This window comes from Excalfactoria chinensis, chromosome 1 (assembly GCF_039878825.1).
Source record: "Excalfactoria chinensis isolate bCotChi1 chromosome 1, bCotChi1.hap2, whole genome shotgun sequence".
NCBI classification, from domain to species: domain Eukaryota; kingdom Metazoa; phylum Chordata; class Aves; order Galliformes; family Phasianidae; genus Excalfactoria; species Excalfactoria chinensis.
Genome location: NC_092825.1, coordinates 61,191,953 through 61,211,231, shown reverse-complemented (window position 1 = coordinate 61,211,231; position 19,279 = coordinate 61,191,953). Strand labels below are relative to the sequence as shown.

The window sequence follows — 19,279 nt, the reverse complement described above, 5'->3', positions numbered from 1 at the left end:
ACTCTGCCTCCCCCACTCTCAGCTCCCTGTTATTTGCTGGCATAATTCACAAAACATTTGTATTGCTCAATAGGCTGTTTACTGTTACTGACGGACATCAACAAATACTTGATCTCTTCCTTTTTGGAAAGACCATGCCTTTCTATCTGCCCACCACTCATCATTACTACGTTGCTAGGTGAGTCATAATAGCCTGAAGTAGTAACACTGGAAGATGAGTACAGCTAATTGCTGAAAATAAAATCACAGCTTCAAAGGTTGTCCCACAGTTCCACACCGTATTTGTTACAGCTTGAACAAATAAATATATACTTAATTTATAAATTACCTAAGCTTAGCTTACGGTCTAATGATGGCCTAGTGTAATTGCCAGGGGCACAAAAAGAAACTGAGAAATCTGAACACAGAGAAATAGCTCAGAGCAGTACAAAAGAAAATCTGGAACAAACACTGCCATGATATTTTGTGCAGCACAAAACATGGTCAAAGCTAAGCTTCTTTGAAAAGTGAAGAAACAAGAACAGTGGTTTTGGATGCAAATGAAAAACTAAAGCATTTAAACACATAGCTGAAAGCCAAGTTGCTATGTTACGGAAATGTATTATAAAGCTAGATTCCTCTCCCATTTCTTTTATTTGAGTGCTAAGTACCATTATATGAAATTAAGTCGAGCAATCTTTTTTTTTTTGTTTGTTTTTACCATTACCATTTCAATACATAACTTGGAATGCAACCAAAGAAACAGCGCCATTTATCTCTAAAAATAAGACCAGAGAGTTTACTGCCTCTTGATTATGTTTGCCTTACAAGGATCCCTTGCAGAAAAGTACATGTTTCAGTTTAGAACAATGATAATTAGCGCCTGCGGGAATAAAGCAAACTAATTTTTCCACAGCAATATAATTTCCTGTGCCTTTAATTTTTACACAATATTTCAGTAGTTGCTCAGATACGACGTTCTACTGACTACAGTGTGACCAGGATTTGAAACTATGAGTTGCTTTCGGTTCAATGTCCCCCTGTCCTTCTCCTCCCCCGCCCCTCCCCAATGAAAAATAAATTAACATTTTCCCCATAGGCCTTAAAACAAAAAAGTACATGAATGAAAAAGAAAAATCATCAATGGGCTCCCCTTATCTCTAAGGATACTAAGCCAAAGTCACAGGGTGCGGTTCAGTTATTAAAATGAGAAAGCCAAATAGACTCAACTTGTAATAGCATCTGAAGTGCACACACTGACTTGCAGCCATTCCTCTCTTGGTATTGCAGTAGCACATTTTCAGAGCTCCATGAATTCATCCCCAACTTGGAAGGGTAGCACTATGTCTACAGACACTAAGGGGCAGAGCTGAATTGCTGAAATACAGGTAGGAGAAATGACAGAGTACTTGTGGAGGGACATCACTACAGAGGCTATGCTCCAGCATCTTGTGATAGTCACAGGGTACATTTAAGGGCCACAGAGTTTAGATGGGGTGGGGTGTTACAAAATTGCCCTTAGACCCCCAGAACTGTTCTGTTTCTTATTGTTTCTGAAGAAAAGTGTTTAGAACCAGGATTGCAGCTGGACAGAAGGTAAGAAACTCAATCAAACTTGAGAGAGTACTACTGCCTCATTTCAAACTGAAATGAAAAATCAGTAAGTAGCAGTATGTATAAGAAAAAAGTTTCCTGTGCATCATTAAAGCTTCATCTGCTTAATCATCACACCTCATGAGAAAGATTAATTAAATACTTCAAAAGAAGCTTCAGGAAAATAAATAAATAAATAAATAAATTAAAAAGCCAACATTCTATTACATAGAAAATAAAAAACCAACTAACCCAGCATTCCCTTGTAGACTTCGTGGCCAACAACACTGGATCTTCTCCAAAATAAACACACTGAATTGCATGGACAAATGGCCACAGTGTCATTCACTCAGGAAGTTCTAGCAGCCAAAGCTGAGTTAACTCACATGCTGAAGTTATGCATGTATCAGAATTTACATCATCCTTATTCCTCAGCTCTGAGGCTCCAGACCCTCAACTGCCGTTGCAAAACACTACAAATACAAAACCAAGCCAACTTCACAAATCCCACACGCAGTGGACTTCTTCTGATCTTGCAATTAAATTCCCATCATCAAATGGAAATGAGAAATGGCTATTAGATCATTTCATAGACAACAACAAAACCATTATTTTTATTTGCCTATCAAAATTAGTTTGATACCCCCCAAAAAAAGAAAAGAAAAAGCACAGAACTGGCAGATTAGCTGCTCCTACTGCTCCTCTGCCTGAATTTTTACTTGACCATTTTCAATGGTTGCTGAAACAGCACATGGGTATCTACAAGAGAGATAGCACTTAAAGTAGATCTCCAAACAAATAATTTCCAGCATACTAAAACTTGCTGTTCAATGGCACAAAACTAAGTATTAATGAAACCATTCAAGAAATGCATTTGAGTTCCATTCTTTGGAGGGCCTGACATTCCATAATGTAAAAATGCATTTATACTTGCTTCTGAATGGGGCATTTCATAATACTAACTTGAACTTAGCATTATTTTACTTCCAAGACAGACAAAAATGCTTTCCATTTTAAAGTGTTTTATTCTTGGTTCAGTCCTGTACTTTTCCACCAATACCTCTAACAATCAGTTTCAATATACACTTTAATCCACCAAGAAAATCAAAGTGCAGCATTCAATAATCAAGTATTTCTTCATCTGAGTATCATGAAAGCCTCCCACACAAAACCACAGATGTGTTGGTAAAACTTTACCAGGAACATTAAAAAAAGCACTGTAAAGCAGTTTGGACTTATCTAATGACCACAAAAGTATTTAGCTTCTCACAAAAGCAAAACAGCTTCAATATAAAGAAAGCAAAAATTCCCCAACTGTAACTCATAACTTTCTGTTGATGTTTCACAGCAACATTATCATGATAACTTAGAGACCTGGAGATAAAATAGGGAATGAGTCTGTCTTGTCCCAGTCTGGCCAAAATAACATATCAAAGAGCAATTCAATCCCTAACTTGTTTGTTGGCATCCGTGGAACAGACGGAACTTATTTTGTCCTAGTTTCATCTATTAGATGGATTCCTTTGCTAACGCTAATAGGAGCCAGTCCTTCAGAGACAACAGCTGAGAAGACAAATGCGCCTGAACCAGGCCAACCTACTGACAGCACTACAAAGCAGAAACATTCCCACTCAGTTGTTAATCTATACCTCCACTGCTTGTGAAACAAGATGGGCTGTATCCAGACCTGAGCAGCACATATGAGCAAGCAATTGTAATCACCGTATAGCTAATTAAAAACCATCACCGATTTAAAATGAAACAGAGAAAGCACTTCTCCATAAAAATCATGATTGGTAGATTTTAACGGGCAGGTCTGAATGAAGTACGAGAGAAAGGCATAAAGGGCTATTTGGTTTTGCTTCACTAAGTGGGCTTAGCACAGTCCTCTCCCCCCCACCATTCTGTTCTGAGGAGGAGGGAAGGAGGTGAGGGTAAACACAGAATGAAACAAATGGGCTGAAGATTTTATTCACCAGCAGAAATACATTAGTACAACACTCAGCACTGGTTTAGCCACACTGCAGGTAAGCATGCATGCAGGTACACCACCTCTCTAACTACAACCTCACAAAGACATACAGTTAACCCAGCAATGAAAGTTTTAAAACATGTAAGTTAACACCATAGTGAGTTGTGCTCACAATTCACTCTCTTTTGCTTTCTATTTAGAACAAAAAAATGTAAGGTTAATTAAAGTAACAAAAAAATGGAAATTATAAGATTAACAATTAAGGTCTTGACTTCTTAATATTTAGCTTTGTATCCAAAGCGGATCCTAATTTTGTCTGAATAGCAGAAGATCCTGCAGGGTTTGTTTCAGGCTGCAGGCACTTGATACTGAACTGACCTCGCAGTATTTACATTCCCTCAGGAAAGTTTGGGATGCAGCCCAACTGGGGAAGATCACGTCTAACACTACTTGAGCTGCTAGTGCTAGAAGCAAGCAGAAAAGCACTGAAAAGCAATAGGGTGAATGATAAGGACACATATGTAAGAAAAAGTTAGAAGACAAAGTCAAACAGCAGCAGAGCTGAAGAGAGGAGCTGGGGACAACCGCTTTTCTGATTCAAAGAAGTCCTCATTTTTTTTTTCCACTAGTGAAAAGCAAAATATTTCAACTCAAAGTCAGCAAACAAATCAGAAGACGAAATATTTGTTTGCTCAAAGCCAATTAACATCTGGCAGCTACAGCTTTGCATGCACTGCATTTGGTTGCTTGCTGTGGTTGCCATATTCACGTCAAATTTGGACAAAAACAAACACACACAAATTGTTCTGTATACTCTCTTTTTGACATTTCCATTACGGTTGTGAACGAGACACCTGCTGAACCCAGCAGCTGAGTCAAACCCATGTGCACCAACCCCCCAGTCATTACAAGTCCTGTTTTAGATCTCTACTGCTGCAAAAAAAACCCAAAATCAAAATATGAATATAAGAGACTGTCAGCAAATTCTACTCATGTTTTTTCTTAGAAGTACTTACACCACACCTTGAAACAAGTGAAAAGCTGTGCGTGTTCTTTACGTACTCACTCTGTCATCTATATGAGCTATATAAAAGGCACTGTAAAATTATACAAGTATATATAAGTGATGCAAGTTTCTGAAGCAATCCCAGATTTTCTTGATTTCCTTGAAAAATTTCAATAAAAACTTCTGTAATTTCTTTGAGAGCCCTATTTCCAGTTGCACAAGGCAAATGTTAAACAAAGTAATAGAATAGCAAACAGGAGTTGTTGTAAAAGTTAACACTGATTAGAACACCTATCTAAAATGCACCTTCCACATGCATCAAAACTTTGGGAAGACTGGAGTGCTCCCCTGATTCCTTTAATGACTTACAAATACCGTCACCGAAAAGCAAGAAGAAAAAAAACACAACACAAATATTGAACAAAGACTGCAGAGACTTATATGAAAGCTAGACACTTGTAATTCCAACTCCTCAGCTGCTGCAGTCTTTCAACCCAAGCTTAAATCATGCAGCGCTGTGAAACAACAAACCCCACCTACAATAATAGGACATCACTGATTAAATCAGTTTTACTACTTCTGTCTCACTACTCACAGTTGTTTCCCCCCATGTGTAAGATTTCACATAACTTACATATTTGAGCTGCAAAACGTTCTGAAGCAGAATGCATCCGCACAGAAGAAAATAACGAAGAGGATAAAGCAGTGGAATTTCAATCGACTGCTGAATTTGATAGCACTTTCTGTTGTTTGAAACCACAAAGTAAGCAATCTGAGGCAGCAGGGATCTTGACTTTCTTGTTAGACAGGTTTGGCACTCTCACCTGAAGTTTAACAAAATCCACAACAGAGTGAGTTCTATTACGAAGGCTATTACAAAATCTATTTTGTGTTTTGCTCAGGGTACGGGAATAAAGAGCACTTTCAGAAAAAGATTCAGATGTGTCTTGACGTCTGTAAATCTTTTTATAGATTAAAACTGAAAACTAAAGTGTTCCATGTAAGAAACTTCAGGTGGGAGACTTGCAAGGAGGCATAAAAAGAAACGTGTCCTGTTTGTTGTTCAGTCTGCAGCCATTAGCAGTAATGACAGGGCCTGAAGTAGACTGTTTCATTCCATTTATAATTAAACAGAAGTCACTTTAGCCATAATACTAGGTATCACTCATAAATAATGCTAAGACTTCACCTTTTATGCTGCTTAAAACATACCACGCATTGTATTCATCTAGGTAGTTAAGCAGATTTTCTTTAAAAGCAAAACATTTCTTAAACACTATTTGTGGAAATCACAGCAGGGAAAGTTTTAATCTAGGGAAGTTTTTAGTTCTACTACCCAAAGTACCTTGCATTTAATAACTGAACTATGAGACAAGAGCTGCAGAAAAAGAAATACACGGCTCAGTACAAAATGTTAAACCATCTTTTCCAGCACTGCAATCGTATTTCCCAGTCTGCTTCTTCCTAGTCTCGGAATCTCAATCTCACGCTACTTCAAGGCAAAGTAAAAGCTGCCATGAAAAACTGTCAGCTTACATTTAGCCGAGGTTGAGCAAAAGGAGGGACAGAAGCAGAAGACAGGAAAGATGGCAAAGATCAGAAAATATTAGTATCTCAGTGTTCACCAGTCAGCTGTAGTCACTAGGTGCGCTTCCATATATACATAAGAAATCCTAAGTCCATTCGTTTGTTTTAATTTCTTATGCTGACTACACACTACAGACAGCTTCTGCAAGACCCTCAGTGCTAAGCATAACTTCTCAAGGTCTAAAGTTCTTCCAGTTTATTCTAAAGCAATTTTAATAATGAGTACCAACCAGAACAAGGACTGTTTTAGTGACAAACTCATAAAATCCACTGTATCAGAGAACATCGTGGGCCCAATTTAACCAACTTAACCTATTGGCTCAAATGTGGAATGCTTTAAGCACTTAGATACAATAAGCAGAAAACTTTAGGTTTTACTGGTTGACCTATAAATTGCACACACAAAAATAGTAACATTTGTGTGCTTTATCAACATTAAGTATTTCACTTCTCAGATCAGAGCTAAGCAAGGGATACCCACACCAAGCACAAAAAACAGAAACTCTACCATAAAAGAGATTATAAGATCAGAGAACATCGTATGAATTTCTAATGACGTTTACTTACATCTTGATTCAGATGCAAATGAATTGTTACAATAAACATTTGATGTTATGATACTGCTTTAAAACATGCTTTGGGCTGTAATTCCCATTTTCAATCTTTTGTATCGAACTTTAAAACTTCTTACTTGAAACCTCTGATGAAATAAGTAGATTTCTGTGTATATGAAAACCTATAAAGTAAACTTACAAAATGGTGCAGCCAATATACTTAAGGACATATATTTACACACACACACACACACACACACAACTCTTCCCTCCCACACAGAAACACAAGTGTTAGCCAGTTTTCCTCCCTCCATCAAGATACCATTTTGACATTCAATCAAATTAAAGGTATTTTTCCTCTCCATTGGGATTTAAGAGCACCACTTGTTTATTCTTATTGCACACTGCATTTTATTTCAGACACAGCTATCCTCCCCCTTTTTACAAACCAGGTGCAGTGAAGGACATAAGATGTTATGCCACATGCTTTTAAAGATCCCCAAAATCATTCTCAAGAATAGTAAATGTCTAACATTGGTCAGCAGCTGCTTAGTCTGTAGGATTTAAACACAAGGAAGAAAACCCACCCAAGTAACAGATATTTTTTTCAGATGAAAGTATCACTGTGTGCATTTTTTTTGCAGAACTTACACAACTTCATTAGTCCTACTTACTGAGTAGTAAAGAACCTGAGTTGAAATGCTGGAATTGAAGGATAGCAAGGGAGACACCTAAAACCAAAGGGTTAACTGAATATTTCCTCCTGAAACACCTTTGTTTACAAGGATTCCTCATATCTGGTCTGACACACTGAAATGTTTTCAGGCAATAAAACACAAATTAGTTCTTTAACTACAAATTACTATGAAATACTAGTAGCCTTTGTTAGAGAAAACACAGATTTTAAAGAACAGGTTCCTTGTTACTCTACCTTTTCTTACAATTTACTGCTTTTACTAAGTCACCACGGAGAAAGCCACAAAGAACCAAGTTGCCGAAGCATCCTGAGCATGCAAACTCTTTTTTTTATTATTGTTTATATAAAGCTCTACAACCATTGCAGGCCACACAAGCATTCAAAACACTGTCTAAAAGCCTTTTTTCCCCACTTCACAAACAAGTGTTCAATTTAAGTTTTATATGTCCAGAGCAGAAAGATGCAACACTACAAACAACCATTTGAAAACTGCCTGGCCTATTCAGTGCTGGGAAGTTGGAGCCTATCCCAAATAATTTGCTGAGTTGCCTATGAACAAGTCCCTGCTCTGAAACTTCTCCTTCTGAAGGTGGCTGCGATTGTAACCTCTTCCCAACATCGCCGTCAGAGAACACCTTTCTTTCAGCAAAAAGCAAGAAAGCAGCCATCTCCACACATTCAAAAGGAAGAAAGTAAAGAAAGGAGGAGAGAGATGTTTAAATTTAGTTACTTACTTACTGAAACACAGAAAAAACACGTAGGCTCCACGTCGACAGAAGCCCCAACAGCCAGAGCTGAGGAGCTGTGCTTCTAGTCAGCGTCTGCCTCAAGCTTCACAAGAGCTTTCTCCCTTTCTTGCATGCACAAAGAAGCCTACTGATGATCAGTCTGAACTGCCAAGCCAAAGTGTATCTCAGGTTTAATGAAAGTGCAATTCATTAGAATTAGAATAAGAGCCAGCATAACATAAACATACCCAGGAAAAACAGGCTTAGCGCAGCGCCACAACAGATGCTAGTTTTGATCTGGTAAAACAAAACACTCACAGACCACAAGAAAAAAAAAAAAAAAAAAAAAAAAAGCATGAACTATTCCTTTAAGTAAAAGCAAAACAATGTCACTGGGTCAAATTTGGACCTGTAGAACTTTCACTGAATAGTGACTACACCAATTGCACACCTCTGCTGGTAAAGCTCAGGAGGCACCTGGCTGCCAGCTCAGCCACTATTTGAAGTGTCCCTCAGCTCAAGGCACTGAAGGGCACAGGGACTGAGATAGGAAGAGAAAAAGTATCTGTATGGAATCGACGGAGCAAGGAAGGGCTCAAAATGCTTGGGGGGAGAGGGAAGAGGAACCTCTCCATAGAGGTTGTGGATGCCCCATCCCTGGAAGCATTCATGGCCAGACTGGATGTGGCTCTGGGTAACCTGGTCTGGTGGTTGGTGACCCTGTACATAGGAGAGGGGTTGAAACCGAATGATCATTGTGGTCCTTTTTAACCCAGGCCATTCTATGATTCTATGAGCCTATGAAGATGAGCCTTCACACAGCGTGGATACCAAAAATGAAAGCCCACAGAACAATTCACAGTAAATAACAAAGCACACATTATCTTTATCTGCTATTATTAACTCCATGAACACCAAAATTAGAAAAAGAAATATTACCATTTCCAAACCCTAAAATCTAAAATTGCTGAAGTTGGCTTAGTAACGTATGAGTTATCAAAAACCTTGAGTGGTTTCAGTGTCTTTCCAATGGATTTCCATGTTTCATTCTAGATTCTATGTAGGTTTTTTTTCTATTTTTTTTTAAAGTAATTACCCATTAATTCTTACAAATATTTTAAAAGTTGGTAATATTTAGAAGCAACAACAAAAAAAAATAAAAAAATAAAAAATGCAACATCAACTTCTCCACTGGTTTCAAGTCTATTTTAGTAAAACTAAAGCATTCAAGGTATTACTGAATATAGAAACACACTTCAAGAACAAGACAGCTCAAAACGTCAACCACAAAATGTCACACTCAGAAAAAGCTTTACAAGCACAAGAATCCTTAGCTTTCCCGTTTGATGTTCTACTCGCCACACTAACTTTGAAAAAGGTTCATAAGCAAAGAGTAGCAGTCCCTGTTGGGAACACAGCTCATTTCTGTAGGATGCATCTCTGTCATCTTCCCACCTGGGAGAAATCCCAACAAATGTGCTGCAAGGAAATTAATTCCCGCCCCTGCTCCTTTTAATGACTTGTCAGTGCCAACTGCCCTTTCTACCTGGTTCAGTCTCCACTCCTTTTCCAGCACATAGTCCCACCCTCTCAGCCTTCTGCAGTAGGTCACATTTCCTTCTCCATCCTCTTTTTGTGCATTCCTCTCTAAGCCAATTTTTGGACTCAGCCCTCCATCTCCTCCTCTGACCCACACTCATTTCTTCCAGTGCCAAGAACCCTTCCACCTCCGCTCCATGTTTCTGCCCAGCACCCACTCCACTGCTGCCTTTCACTCATGCTGCTGCGGCCCCCTGGCAGCTAGCCCATCCCACAGCTCCCCCACAGCAAGATTCCCTTTCTGTTCCTATCTGCCTCCACTTTTCCCTACAGAGCAAGAGCATGTGCTTTCCCCAGGGTTCCCAAGAAAGACAGCTTCATCCTTTCCACAGGGAGAACTGCAGCAGAAGCTTTAATACAGAGAGGTGTTTCACCGAGCATTTCCCAAGCAGAATGCTCCCTGAATGTATTTTGGTTCTTGAAAATATTGCAGTGAAATAAAGGCATAAATCTTAAAATACATAGCAGGTTTGCATGCAATCCTCACAAGTTCTCCTTTTCCAAACTGCTTTGCCCAAAGGTACAAGGCACAGATCAATTTGCTGTAATTTGATGTGGCAGGTCACCCATTTACCTAGACCATTACTTGAGCCAGAGGTCTTATGAAAGAAAAAGAAGAGAAAAAAAGTAAACTTTAGTCTTTCCTAACTGTTAAGAAAAGAGGTGACAGAGGTAAGCAGAGCAGAACTAAATTTCTTGGTGGAATACCGTGACTCTTACTGTTGGAGAAAAACAATCTGTTCTTACTTTTTTTTTCCCCCCCAATTCCCATTTTGCCTCTCAATAAAGGGCTTTCTCTGCAAACAGGACTAGTTGTTTGATTTTTTCTGGAGAATTTCTCAGCTGAATGGGAGACGATCTTTAGAATGCACATAAAAGACAAAGGTTCAAACAAAAGCTGAATTCTTAATGAGCAGGAGTTTATGTTAGTAAACAACAGAAACTCAAGGCTGAAAAGATCTCATCTCATTTAATCGCCTAATAGATTTTTCTTGCCTACCCAATTTTCAAACTACATGTTTGAAAGCCAATTCTATTGATGAAAGCCTCCACAAAAGCATATGAAACACCTACTTGATTCAACAGTGAACTCACCTCAGTTTCAACCTGGGTTTACCAATGCTTTTCTTCAGCAAGAAACAGGCAAAAACTCTCTGGTAAGCACAGGAAAACATGGCCTTCAACACAAAACTCTATAATCCAGATTTAACCTTTCTAATTCTTTATGTTTTTAAAGGCATTCACCTTGTGTCTTCAGTCAGCTTTCATACTGTCCAAAAATTATCAGTACTACATAAGACTAAGAAATATCAAACTCTAAACACCTTGACAGCTAATCTAAGAATACTTGCATAGAAGTCCCACGGGTCAGACCAATGAAAAACTCAAATATCATTGGATTGATTTTTTAATAACTTCATTTTCAAAGTTAATGATCTAAACAACATAAACCTGATGCAAAAGATATTCCAAAAGTACTACCATATGTTTAGTGTTACCAAAATGAGAAATGAATTAAAACATAGCAAAAAAAAGCAAGCAAATGCCCAAACTTAAATAGCCGGTTGTTTTTAAGCAGGGAAAAAAGAGTTTATATATAAATGCAGAGAAAGACATATTTATGCAATTTTATAGCACTCTAAACAAGTACAGAGGTACTTAACAATGATGCGGTAATTAAAAACATCAGGTCTAAAATTCTCATTAATTCTCATTAATCTCAGGTAAGAAGCTGAAGCCAGTGACCAAGTATGTCTCTTCTATTAAGTACCATATTTAGATTGTCACATGGGTCTATTTCCTCATACACTTATAAATAATCTAAGTAACTTAACCATCCCATAGTACTATCTAGGCTGTCCGTTCTGAAGACAAAGCCCTCAGTTTTCCAAAGCTCACAACGAGCTCAATACACTGCACATAATTCAACAGTCCACTGAAATACTCTATGAACAAAGGAAAATCCCAAGTTTTTCAACACACTACGCCATCACTTTCAAACTAAGGTGCTTTACTCCATATCATTGCGTTTTACCTGATAATACACAGGGTTTCATATTGAACTGATAATAAAGTAATAATTAAAGACCATACTTGAATTTTTCAATTCTATAGTCATACAGCTCTCCATTGCAGGTAAAAACTTCAGCTGTTTTATGAACCAAATGTTACTCCAGAAAAGTCTAATGACACAGTTTGCATTAAGTAAAGGGCTACCCATGCACACTTGTAATATTAAGGAAACAAGCAGATTTCCTCACACTCGAGGAGACAGAAAATTAACATAAACAGATCTAATAAGAAAACGTGCAACGTTATGACTTCTTTTTATTCCACCTAACAAACAATACCTTTTATCATCTGCATTTAGAGGGGATGGGGACAGACATGAGAGAAAGACACTGATATTATCTAGTATTACAATTCTTCTACTGATCCAAACCACTGAAAGTCAAAGGCCTAACTAACATCAACTTATTAACATATCCCTATTATCAAAACTAAAACCTCCTTCAGCAATAGAAATAACTCTGTACCTATCCTTGCTTCAGAATATATTGTCTTTTTAAAGACAAAACAAATTCAACGTTATGGAAAAAAAGGAGTGTCACCATTCGGTATCTACTTATTCTGAACATAAATGCATGCATCATAAGAAAAAATAAGGTGTCCTTTAAAAAGAATCCCATTTCAATGCAGTCTGCTTCCTGAGTCATTTGTTTGAAATGCCAGTCCCAGGAATGCTAAGATTTAGATGACGATTATCTCCTCGACATTATCCCAATTTGATTACACAGTGTTTACTACATCAAAGCCAGAAAAAGCACAGTAATAGATTCAGCGACACACCCACTTGGAACACTGAAGGCCTATTATTAAAGAACTATAAGAATCATTTTCAAAAGGTTTTTATTTTCAAACGTAGTCTAGCATAAGATGTTACCATAAAGCAAGGTTGTTAAATATTTTCATTCAACCCACATATCTGAAGCTGTGGCTCAGAAGCTAGGTGAAATTATTTATGTGATCAGGAAACTTGACTATCCTTCTTATATAACTCTCCTACTGGACACGTTACAGAAATTCAGCAGCCAAGTTTCACATGGTTGAACACATCAATAGAGTGTCATTAACATTCATTCCTCTGGAACTCCACCACTCATATCAGAACTCAAAACAATCCATTTATTTCAGGCCAGACCCTGAGCATGTTTTTAGTATTTTTAGTTTTAGCATAATTTTGTTTTGTTTTGATCTACATAATAAGCATTGACATTTAGCAAATACATACATTCAAACAAGCAGATTGAAAATGCCTTTGTGGGGATGCCTGCGTAGACAAGGTCATAACAACCTGTGCTGCTTCCCAGTCATGTGGGCACGCCACGGCAGCAAAGACTCAGACAACTAGAATGATAATAATCAGCACATCATCCAGAGTTACACCGCATAGGATAGTGATTATAATGTTGTCACCCTGTCTGCGTTAGCTTTTGCATCTCGCCTTGCATTCAGCTCTACTGATGCTGGAGAACTTTAAAAGGAGAAGCTATCATCAGGCACAAGCCTCAACCCAGCCTGAGTAGCTACACCTGTGAAACAACAAACACGTTTAACTAAGGATGACAAACTGGTCCAACCATCTGAACCCTTCAGTAGACTTGACAGCACTACCCCTGCTATCCTCCTACCTCGATCAAATCACAGAGAAGTGTTGTTTGTGCAACATGTTTTCAAAGAGGTGGCACAAATTTAAATATAAGCAGAGCTATTTAGTGTTGGCTATCAGCAAAACAATCAACTTAATGTCTCTTTTAACAGTTATGATAAAACCGTGAACACAAGATCTCAGGAGGAGTACACAAACAAGCTACCACTTGGTTTATTCATGCATAAGCATATCAGCTGCTCTACAATAGCTGTCCTTACACATATATTTTTATCCAAAGAAGACCCAAGATGATATTTTCCGGTTACTATAGCTAATACTCTCTTTGTAGGCTAATTCTATGATAAATTGCTCAATGCGAAGGTATAGAAAAACACTTTTCAATGTTATATACACACGTTTTAATTTTCACTCTTCTATATTTAACAATGCAAACGGAACAGCAGAGGGTGAAATCCTTAGCACGTTTTTGTCCTCAGACCTGTGCAATTCTTGTCATCTGTTATACAATACCAGTGTAATGTAAGCTACAAGAAGGCAGAACAGAACAGTGAAACAAACACGTTGTCTAGTAACGAAAAGGCCCCTTCTAGAGAGCCTGGCGCAGGTTCTGGTCACGTTTTTGAATTACTCTTCAGTATATCCTTTGGAATTTTGTTCAGTGTTAAGTTTTCCTACAGGTATGCAAAATAAACCACGCAACACTTGCCTAAAACCCATCTCACAACATTAACAATGCGACTTACACAGAGCAGCTACCTTTTGCTCAGCACTAAGACAAGAGCAAAAGCTACCTGAAGCCTAGAGCCCTATGACCATTGGTAATCTTCAACTTGCACAACTCACCCTACTGATGATTGAATAATGGAAAACTAAACACATAGCACAGTGACCAAAAATTCCTGAATGTATTGAGTAAAGCCTGAAACTTGACAAATATTAGAAAAACAGCATCTTAACTGGACCAATACCCGTGGCTGACAGTCTAGAATTTTCCAGTTAAGGACAGTCTGACTGTCTAGAGAGACAAACTTCCTAAGACAATCCGATCAACACAACCTCTGGAATTCTACACTGGAGCTCTATTTCCATGCTCCTCTTTCAAAAAGAGCATACAGCTGTTCTACTACAATGGACATATTCCTTCAAGCATACTAAAACCTGAAGAAAAAATACTGAAATTAAAATAAAAAATAATAATAATAAATACTAGAAACAAGGGATGTGCAAAGGCAGTTGCATTAAACTTTCAGAATGGCTTCAAACAATGACTTGGCTTCAAACAATGACTAAAAACAGGGCTTGGATTGAGACTCTTCTCCCAGCAACCAAGTAAAATCTTGCCTTTCTGAAAATAACACACAATAGTGCATACATATAGGAGTCAAATCCACAGAAACTCAACATCTTCTTGACTTGTACAGATATTTGCTTCCAGTTGGTCACACTCACAGCAGAAATCGCATTTGAATCCAAACCTTTAAGCAACTTTACAAGCATTAACACAAAAACTCAAGAAATGGTTTCATCTATAGAGTGTCTTTAACATAGGACTTCATATGACATCCTTGAACAATTCTTCTCAACAACATTTATCTTTAGTTTGGAAAAGGTTCAAGACTACAGCAGCGTTCAGACAAACTAATCAGACTTACAGCATTGTGACAGATAAAATTCTCAACTTACTTTACATAGTATCTTGCACCTTCAAAAGTGTAAGCTTCCTCCCAACCTGTGGGTAAGTCTGGAAAACAAGTAGCAAAGCACAGTAATTAATTTTTGAAGCACAGCTAGTTACACTGGTCTACTCCCTAACGCTAACGAAGTTAACATTTGTCCCTTACTCTAGATTTCGAAAGCTCTAGTCCTATAAAAGCGAGCATTTTTAAATTGACTCAAAATACTGTCTCATTACTTCTGTAATCCAAGACAAACAGTGCACAGAGATCTGATTTGGGTTTGTCATTCCCAAATAGTAACAGTTCAAGCCTGTCTTGTTTAACAATGTTTTCTCCTTTGTCAAGTCACTGGAACTCAGTCATCACCAGTTCTTTCTGCCTTCAACTTCAGTAGCATCAAATCACCTGACAGGGAGAGATCTAAGCAAAAATCAATGTAAGTTCGTGTTATGTGTAAGTCACAGGCATCGTAACAGGCATGGTATCAACTATGCCACAAAGCTATTTCATATTAGCATAATTCCACCGCTGATGTGACTAACAAGCGCTCCTGCAGTGTTTACAACTCTATCTAGTTTCACATGAAAATCATTTTCAATGCAAATCTAGTGGAGGAATTGGGTACATCTTCTCCCTCTCCATTATCACTACTGGGAATCAGAAGCCCACATGAAAAAAGAAAAAAATCTCACTGGAAAAAAAAAAATCCAAACCACTACAAATGGTCAGCTCCTTTCAAGTAACGGTTTCCTGATGTAATGGAAGATCTGAAGGCGTTGAACAGCACTATGCAACTCTAGATGCATCACTGCCATTAAGTTTACTCCAGTTGATAAAATCACTAATTGATAGGTGAGACTCACTCACTGAATTACAGAAGCACCAATACATTTTCTGGTGAAAGTACAAAACACTCAGCCTGGAGGATGTGATTTTCCCTGTTTGCTTATTTACTCTGCGTGGCTTTTATTTCACTGCTGTGAAATCTGAGGGAAAAAAAAAATACAGAATCAAAGCATCTTGATACTGACACAGGGCAAAGTCCGTCAAACAGGAAGAAGTATTTATGGATGCTATAAGAACTTGGCAAAAAAAAATACCCTTCCGGGGTATTTCTCCAGAAATAAAAAAGCCCTTCAGTTTATAGCGCAGGATAAGGTTTTCTTCACTGACTAGTAAACATTTCACAGTATTATTTACTAACAAGCTTCACAATGCACATTTCCAAGAGAAATTCATTCACTCAGAAATAGTCTTTTACTTTAAACTTCTTTTGAGTACATTCAGTGACGAATTAACATACACACGTACATACAGAGGATTTGCTTTGCAGGTACTTCAGTGTTTTCCAACCTACAAATCATGGCCATGGTACCCAAGGTCAGACCTCACCGAGCATTTGGAAATAAGTTTCATTTCAAAGAATCATAGAACTGCTTAGTTTGGAAGGGACTGTAAAGATCATTGAGCTCCAACCTCCTGCTGTCATCAGGTTTGCCAAAAGTTATTTACCTGACAATAAGTCCCCTAATGTTGTACCCAGCACTCCAGATGCTCTAAAGCAAGCTGTGCTTCCCTTAGAAGGGGCTTAATGGCAGAAATAAATGAGACACTGAGAGAATTACTGGTGAATCACCATCAGTCAACAGAGTCGCCGCTGACAGCTCGAAAAAAAGAATTAATGCTCAGCTAATATTAATGTCCAAGTAGCAGAGCACTTCACATACATCTGCCCCCATGCACGCCGCTGCGGATGAAAGCTGCTTTCTCGATTAATCTGAGTACTGAGAGTGGGGAAAAGAGGAGCCTGATATCAATCAGTAATTCCATTTCCCGGCATTAAATGACTCCTTCAGCATCAGCCCTTCACTGCAGATTAAGCCACAGAGTTCTGATAGCCAGAACCCACGCTCTGTGAACTCCTCCCAACTTGCAGAAGACTGTCCACAGCTTCCCAAAAGCCCATTTCCGATTCTTAAGGAAAGGGAACGCGTAATAAGCACGATGCAAACATAAAAAAAATCAACCAGCCCGGTAGGGTCCGATCAGCGAGCAGCTCTCCTGCGGTTACACGCAGAAGGAGAAGCGCTGGGAGCCGCGTTCCACCACCTCCCGGCGGCACACGCACCCCGCCGTGCGGAGATGGGAGACTGGGCTACACTCCCAGCACCTCCCGCTGCTCCTGCTCCGGAGCCGACACCGCCTTCCTCCCAACGAGTTACCCCAGCGCTCGGGTCCCCTTCCTCTCCCATCTCAGCCCCTCTCGCAGTCACTTAGAAACCACCCACGCGCTCAGCCCGGATGGGAGCGCGGGAGAAGCAGGGTATCCAGGTGACCCGCTGCCGTCGGCAGACCCAACGAGGTGACACGGGGGCACGGGTGGCAGCGAGGGGACGCCGGGCAGGTGAGCAACCTGCAGGTGGCCGAGGGCAGAGAGGAGCTCTCACGGTATCACAGCGGCGACACAAGGCGGCAAGAGGAACGCGAGGGAACGGCGCGGAGGGAAAACGCGGGTGCAAAGGCGGCGTGCGGAGAGCGTCGCGGGGCCGGGGGCAGCGGGAGGGGCCGGGACGCCCCGGGCTCGGCCAGCGGCGGGCGGGGCGGCAGCGCGGGGCCGGGCGGCCATGGCGGGGCAGGGCCGGGGGTCGCTGCCCCACCGCCGGGAGGGTTCCTACCTGCGCTGCGACGGTGCCCGGTGATCACGGCCTCTCCGGTCAGCGGGTGCAGCCAGGTCGTGCTTTTCGCCTCCTCGCTGCGGGGACGCAAACACGGACCGGTCAGCGAGCAGTCGGGCAGCGGCCCCCCAACACTCAACCCCCGCCCCGCGACCCCTCTCCCGCCCCCCAGCAATCCCTCGCTCACTTGATGAAGAAGACGCGGCCGCCCTGGCTGATCCCGTAACTCCAGCTGCCGGGCAGCGCCCGCAGCCGCTCCGCGCTCAGCTCCGCCGGGGCCGCCATGGCCGAGCGCAGCTACCAGCGCAGCCGGGGAGAGCCGAGGGGAGCGGGGCGGGGGGGCGAGGGGGGAAGCGGCGCGGGCACGAGCGAGCGCGTCCCCGCCGGCGCCGCCGACACCTTGGGGAGGGGGCGGGCGCCGCGCGCCGGGGAGGAGCACGGCAGCACGCCCCGCCCCTCCCGCGCGGGCACGCCCCGCCCGCCTCGGGGGCGCGCGCGGCTCCTCGCTTGGCAGCCCGCCCGCCCGCGGGGGCGCGCCTTCTCTCCCCCGCTGCGGCCGTTGGGGCGGGGCCGCGCGGCGAGTTCCGGCGGGGGGGAAGGGCGGGAGCGGACTGTGCGGGCGGAGCGGCCTCTGAGAGGAGTGGGGGGTTGTCCTGTAGGTGACCGGGCTCCTCCGGCTGGCAACCGTGATGGCGAGGAAGAAGAAGAAGGGTCCCTCCACTGCCGGAACGCAGGCCCGGGGCTAAGCTCAGACCTAACGCCTGTCCCGTGGCGGGATCCTGAGGTGTGCCACAGCCCCCGGCTGCCGGCAGCAGCTCTGCTGCTCGGGTCTTTACGGCACGCTTTCCTACAGGAAATTAAACTTCTGTCGAATTTCTTCCAGGAGTGCGTGTGCTCCTCTGCTCTCAACTTCTGACATTCCTTTTATTTCTCACGTGTGGCCTTCAGCAGTGAGCTATGCCACGCTTTCCCTCGTGGATGCGGCGCTGATGGAGCTCTGCCCAGCTGCAGACCCGGGGCACGGCAGGCTTGTGCATTCTGTGCTGCAGGAGGTGGTGGTGACTGAGGTGAAATCCACACGCAGAAGTGGATCTGTGTGTGTCCTTGTGTTGTGCTGAGCAATCTGAGTGGGTACGCTCGGCTTTGATTGAAGTTACAAATAAAAATTACAGATTACTTAAGCTGTGTGGTGGCTGTGATCTTTCTGAGAGAATCTTGCTTTACAAAACCACGTTCTAGACCAGAACTGGGAAGCCTGAGGTGTTCCTGTATCCACAGAGGCATTTAAACTCCCAGCTGGCCATGTTATGCGGAGCAGATTTGCTCTCGTTGTGCTCCCGTTCTGATTCAAATCTGACAAAGGGAGTTGCCATGTGGCTTGTTCCCCCACCACACCTTGTGGCTAAAGCTTTAAAACCCCATTGTCCTGCACAAGGTACTTCAGACCCAAAGCACAGTGAACATGTCAGCAGACGCTGTTATCTTTAAGTAACTGGATGTGAGATAAGAATACCTCCCTGCCCAACATTACCCTTCATTT

General features: G+C 41.4%; 1 protein-coding gene across 13 annotated transcripts in view; it reads right to left on the bottom strand.

Moving 5' to 3' along the window:
• PLEKHA5 (pleckstrin homology domain containing A5) overlaps positions 1-18,114 on the bottom strand; it is a 162,342-nt gene extending 144,228 nt beyond the window's left edge. For all 13 annotated transcript variants that reach the window (XR_011902634.1, XM_072326737.1, XM_072326754.1 and 10 more), the window contains exons 1-3: positions 17,927-18,114; positions 17,740-17,816; positions 15,072-15,129 (exon numbers count right to left, since the gene is read on the bottom strand). Coding sequence is in view for 12 of the 13 variants with exons in the window: in XM_072326737.1 (XP_072182838.1) it covers positions 15,072-15,129; positions 17,740-17,816; positions 17,927-18,024 (233 nt within the window). In the remaining variant the exon portion in view is untranslated. The remainder of the gene's footprint in view (positions 1-15,071; positions 15,130-17,739; positions 17,817-17,926) is intronic.
• Between the last annotated feature and the right edge of the window lie 1,165 nt (positions 18,115-19,279).